This window comes from Anneissia japonica, unplaced genomic scaffold (genome assembly GCF_011630105.1).
Source record: "Anneissia japonica isolate Jap-2015-1 unplaced genomic scaffold, ASM1163010v1 scaffold287895_len483588_cov180, whole genome shotgun sequence".
In the NCBI taxonomy this organism is placed as follows: domain Eukaryota; kingdom Metazoa; phylum Echinodermata; class Crinoidea; order Comatulida; family Comatulidae; genus Anneissia; species Anneissia japonica.
Window position 1 is genome coordinate 350,697 of NW_022701552.1, and position 5,897 is coordinate 356,593.

Sequence of the window (5,897 nt, forward strand, 5' to 3'; positions counted from 1 at the left end):
GATTTCAGACACTGGCGCTGCCACTGTCATTAACCAAAGTTTAACCATTTCATCTTGAAAATTTGAAATCTCTGCCATTTATGCCAACCTTGTTGTTCAAGGCTGAAAATATTTAGAATAAACTACAAACAATAATACTGTACCAGTAGAACATTAGACCAGGTATTTGCATATTTCCGGTTTGAAATATCATATACCAGTAGAAATACCTGAATTATGATTCTTTGTTTTCACAAAATTAATACAAACAGCATACTGTACATATGTATGAGATAATTTACAGTTTAATTCAAATTTGAGTAAAAATTTTATAGAGGAAATAATGTATACATTTTAAAAATTTGTTAAAATATATATATAGAAACTGTGAAGTTTGATATTAGTCTTTCTAGTAGTGTTGTATGCTTATCAATATTTTAATATATAAAATGTTTCTCTTCCTGTACTATAACGTAAGAAAGATACAATATGTTAATAGCAATGGAAAGTAAACAAGTCTTTCTTACCTTTGCAGAACATTTACAAAGAATTTTGTTTTAACTTAGTAATTTAACCAAATATAATGACAGTACTGTATGATGTTTTGAAACATCAGTTTATAATTTATTTATTACAAATTTGACAAACTGTCCAAGAATAAATAAGATATAATACAATAAAAAATATGTAAAATGAGTATGGAACACCATGGTTAAAATTAAAAATCACTGTAAAAAAGAAAAAAGAATTTATCTCATATCGTTTGAATTGTTAAAGTATTGTATGCTGTTAATACTTTTTTGAACATCTGTTTTTAATATCATAAACTCCTTAGGCTGTCAGGTTATTATAAACATGCTACTGAAATGCTGATGATTGTGAATGAAAATTGTTTTTCTGACTGTTATTTTAATTGGTTGATTTATGTTTTTAATTGGTTGATTACACCACTTTAATTACCCTAATTGATTGACTTATTAAGTATGATTACAAAACTGACAAATTATATTATCATATTTTATTCAAAATCGTGGATGTGGACAATGATTGTTTATATCACAAAACTAAGACTTGGTGCTAACCCAAAATATTGTTCCATTGTAGTTATTTATTACCAACTTGAATCATAAATAAGTAACATTTTTGTTTGTCTTGCAGACACCAGTTAAAAAGGTAGCACGGCCAACGTCTCTGAGTGGTCCGGTAGCCACCGACGATCAGTTGATGGCAGTGGCAAAGCATGTGTATGATAAGGACTGGCTGCTGTTTGCCAACAAGTTAGGCTTCACACAGATGGAAGTGAAAGATCTGCAGGACAACTTTGTCACCAAAAGACAACAGGTATCGTAGTAGTAACTTACTCTTTTCAGGGCCCTGTTCGAGCCCAAAAAAATCTCTGCAAAATGGCCTGCGAAAATGAATAAAAAACTTTATGTATGCGGCCCGCCAAGCAACATTGGCTAGAAAACACCTTGTTTTTTACGGCCCGACACTAATCATCTATAAAAAGTCATATTAAAAAACTGGGAATAAAGTAGTGTAAAGCCATGCTTGGATGTTTTTGAAAGCACACTGGAAACATCAAAGTTTGGGTGTGGCCCTTCCTGTTAAATCAAAAATTTACTTTGGCCTTCTGACCGATTTTTATGCCCACCCCTGTTTTAAGGAAAGGTGATTAAATTTTGGGGTGAAAAGGTAAAAAATCAAAGTTGTGAAAAGTGAAAAATAATCTAGCAGAGATATACACTCCATTTTGAGTCCTCGATGTAATACATTAATGTACGGTTTATGATTATTTTGTCAATGCAGCTGTCGAATTTTACAAAATATAATATTTTCTTTATCGATAGGCTGAAGAGCTACTGAAAGAATGGAAAAACGATAATGGTATAGCTGCGACAGTGTCCTCATTGAAACGAGCGTTAGTTGAATCTGATTTCGTGTCTGTAGCAGAAATGTTGTAAGGAGCAATGTAGAAACTAACTACGAGGTGAATGGAACCAGATAGGTTGTGTCATGGTGACTGTTTTATCTACCGGTGCTTTGTGGTCGTCCCAGAAGATGATGCGTATTGTGCCAACTATATCCTATATTATTAACCTGGTGTTGCTACTACTGATTAAGTTCCATGCAGTTATACTTTTAAAGGGAAATGCATTTTAATATTTGTAATATATAAATTGGTGCTATTTCTGTATATTTAATAGTTTAGTAGGTTAAACATAATTATTATTTTGTTTAATAACTCGATAAACCTTTAATAACATTAATAAATAATTTATTATATTTTTCTTCCAAAGATTTTGAATTTGCATACAATTTATTGTATATAATTCGCTACTTCTTTATTTGTAATTATACACACTATTGAATTTTATTAAACATTTTAATCATTTTTAGAAGCCAATTTAAAAAAAATTAATATTTTTTATAATTAATTTCCTATCAGATTGTACATTCCATATTTTTTATATATTTGTTTTGATTGATAATGTATTATGAAATATTTTAAATATTTTTAAAAAATGTTTATTTCTATGCAAATATTTACCTAAATCCTTGTAATGTATACAAAGTGCAATTTTTGTTTATCCTTATGTGCCTTATATAAGAATCAGTTTTTAATATTTATTGAATATTTATGTGGGTGGATGAACTGATTATGCCTCTTTGGAATTTACTTAAAACGATAATGGAATTATCTGATCAAGACAGTGCATATTAACTAATGCTATGGTGTAGAATCTTGGAAACCACAAGCTCCTGAGGCCTATATTAATGTAATGCCTAATATGATAGCTTACAAAAAATCTTCATAAAATATAGTATATTATGTATACATCACCATTGGGTTAAGCCTAGGAGAAATTTATGAATTAACTTTCCTATGTAATTCTTTAGCAATATCAGCCACAGCATGCCGAGGCTCTCAGTAATATCTGTAATAATAATAATATGAAAGTATATACCTACTCCCAAGTATTGAAGTACATGCTATTGTCTATTTCAATACTTCTTATCTGAGATTAATCAGTAAACCTTTTCACCTACTCATCTAATGCGTATGTTGCTGAATGTGAAAGACTACGCAGTCTTTGTCATCAGCAGAGATTCTAAATTTTCTTTTATAACTCATATTTGTTTATTATTGTTTTTCTTTGTCTTTGGACCTAAACTCATCGGGAAAGGCCATATATATAAAAACAACCTTATTTTTAAAAAAGAGAGAACTTGTATCACTATTATAATGGTGTTCTTCACAAGGCCGTTTTTGCAAGAAGATACAAAGAAAATGAAGAAACTTCAATATCAAAAATCAAATTGAAATACATAAACTGTACAAGGAAAAGTAATATTCAAAAATTATAAAGACTGAAAAGCAATGTCATGACAATGTAGAAAAGTTTCTTGATACATGCATCCAGGACAGACGTTCTGTGCTAGCAAATGTACGACTTGAATGAGTCAATGATGGCTTGTATCACTTTCATCTGAGTTGGTACAGGGTATGTGTGACTGATGGCTTGTATCACTTTCATCTGAGTTGGTACGTAGTCATGTGTGACTGCAGATCCAGAAAACTCATTAATTGTCAATAAGTTACCATTATTGACATGATTTCATGTAAAGCAAAAACGAAAGTAGTAATGATAAAACACCTTTTAAATGTGCCGGTTCTATTATTTTCGAGGTAAGTTCCAAATAGGAAAGGTATATGTCGGTTCATCAACATAAGTATCGCATTCATAGACTACCAATATCACTGCCTGTTTGTGTAATTTCAGTGTTGTATACAATTTGGGAGTTCAGTATGCTTTATGTCTATTACTGTTGGTTAGGATGTGCTGGCTCCTACATTGTCAGTACAAAATCCTGTATTGAAATTTGATGGCAATATTACCAGATTCAGAAAGACAATATTGTCCACTGTCCTGTGTAACACTTCTCTTGTGCAGGCATCCAAAGTCTTCTGGAAGTCACTGGAGTCTTCCGCACTCCCACAAGCAAGAATCTCCTAGAAAATAACCCATCTCACGCAAGTTCATCATGTTTGCATGTTTTTAATACTTTATTATCAATTGTCTTATGGAAGTCAGTGCCTGATTTTGTTTGCACGCAATGAAACATTAAAAAAAAAGAACTACCACGAGAGAGGGGTCGCCCTATTTACGCTTTTTAGTGTTTTTTTGAAGGATGCCCTCTAGTTTGTGATAGCACTTTTTTTTTCAGATAGGATTTCATTTTAATGGAACCTTGAGAGTCGAAGCGTTTGCAGCTCTATACTCTTTCGTGTCATCGTGCGCAGCAAAGTAAAATAAAATATGTTAAGAAAGCTAATTTTTACCACATCTCCCGGAAGATATTTCTTCCATCTTGTAACATTTTGTTCTTTATTATGACTTGTTTCACACTTTGTAGCCCTGAGTTAAAATTGTATGTAAAAGCACGGACAATTTATAAACTTGTCAATTGGGTGCAAAAATTTATGTAGATAAATATTTCCATAAAATGTAATTAGATGTGTTCATGTAGCATAAAGCAATTGCAATTCATATTCCATAGATGGTTTCTAAATCAGGCATTTGACTAGTGAAACAAGCATCTAACATATCTGTCTTACATGTACACATAGAACTACTAAATATGATCATGATGACATCATATCATGACCATATAAGTGCACATCATGACTATATATGGGCATACAAGCTTTTTTTGTAAAAAAAATGATAGTATGGACAGATCTTTACACATCATGTCAGTTCACATGGCAGAAACCTCTTTGGTGTGTGTGCTGTAATTATGCTTGTGGTTATCTAGGTTTTTATGGGTCAGTGTATGTTAATGTTTGCTAAGGTGTATGTAAATGTATACAATGTAATTAAGACTCAAGGTGCAATTTAGTCTATGGTATCTGTAAAAGTTATTGTTCTTGTTTATTATTTTAAATATGTTAAAATTTTATTTTCTCTTCAGCAACTGTGTCATCATTTGAAGAATAGAAAGTTTGTGTTTGTAAGGGGTACTGTAGGTCTAGGATGTTTCCTTGGGGAAATGTTTGGCTAGACTCAAAACACCAATAAGCCAATTCATAGTCAGAACTGCGCATCCTCGTTTCAGGGTCAAGCCTCTGTTGCGTTTATGGTGTTTATGTCGATTGACTTTGGATACGAAAATGGGCAGTTCTAATTATGAATTGGGTTTTTGAGAAGATACGTTGTGCGCTCAAGGGTTGGAGTTTGTCTTCTCTTTTGAGGGGGATCAATTCAAACCCAGGACTTGAGATAGGAAAGCAGGCAGCCTATCCATAGTTTCACTATTGTCTGCAGATTTTGATTGACACTTAGAGCATCGTACCACCAAATTAATAGTTTCTATTGTTGTTTTCAATTGATACAATACTTGAATTATTCATGATAAGGAAACTTGTTACACTGTGCTGTTAATTGTTTAGTATTAATTCCAATATTGTTACAGTCATTTAAAAGATTTGTGCTGGTTGACATCTAAATGAGATACAATGCTATAGAAAATATTTTATGAGTTAAAATGTTCATTGGTGGGCAATAAATGGAACAAACACAAGTTTTTCTTCATGTCTGTTTTACAGTTGGTCATTCAGATTTATTTCTTAATAATATTAATAATAAAAATATTGATGGTTTGAGAAATTTTATTCACACCCACAGATTCCACTTCTTTACTGTTAAAATAACCACACAAAAAAATTAAGTACTGTACAATTTTTAACTGCTCATGTAAAAGAATCACAGACTGGTGAGTTTAATAATTTTTATTCAATCCTACATAAAAAAAAGAGAAAAATAATAATTCCTGTAATAACCTTATTGTTGAAAACTTCATACAATTTGAATGTTTTCAATGATTTACAAAAAAAACCGATATAAATTACCACC

The 5,897-nt window shown here is 31.4% G+C and overlaps 1 protein-coding gene across 4 annotated transcripts in view; it reads left to right on the forward strand.

The window, feature by feature from the left end:
- LOC117103628 overlaps positions 1-2,256 on the forward strand; it is a 14,584-nt gene extending 12,328 nt beyond the window's left edge. For all 4 annotated transcript variants that reach the window (XM_033244218.1, XM_033244219.1, XM_033244217.1 and 1 more), the window contains exons 7-8: positions 1,138-1,320; positions 1,830-2,256. In XM_033244218.1, coding sequence (XP_033100109.1) covers positions 1,138-1,320; positions 1,830-1,943 — 297 coding nt within the window. In that variant the 3' untranslated portion in view covers positions 1,944-2,256. The remainder of the gene's footprint in view (positions 1-1,137; positions 1,321-1,829) is intronic.
- Positions 2,257-5,897: the final 3,641 nt, after the last annotated feature.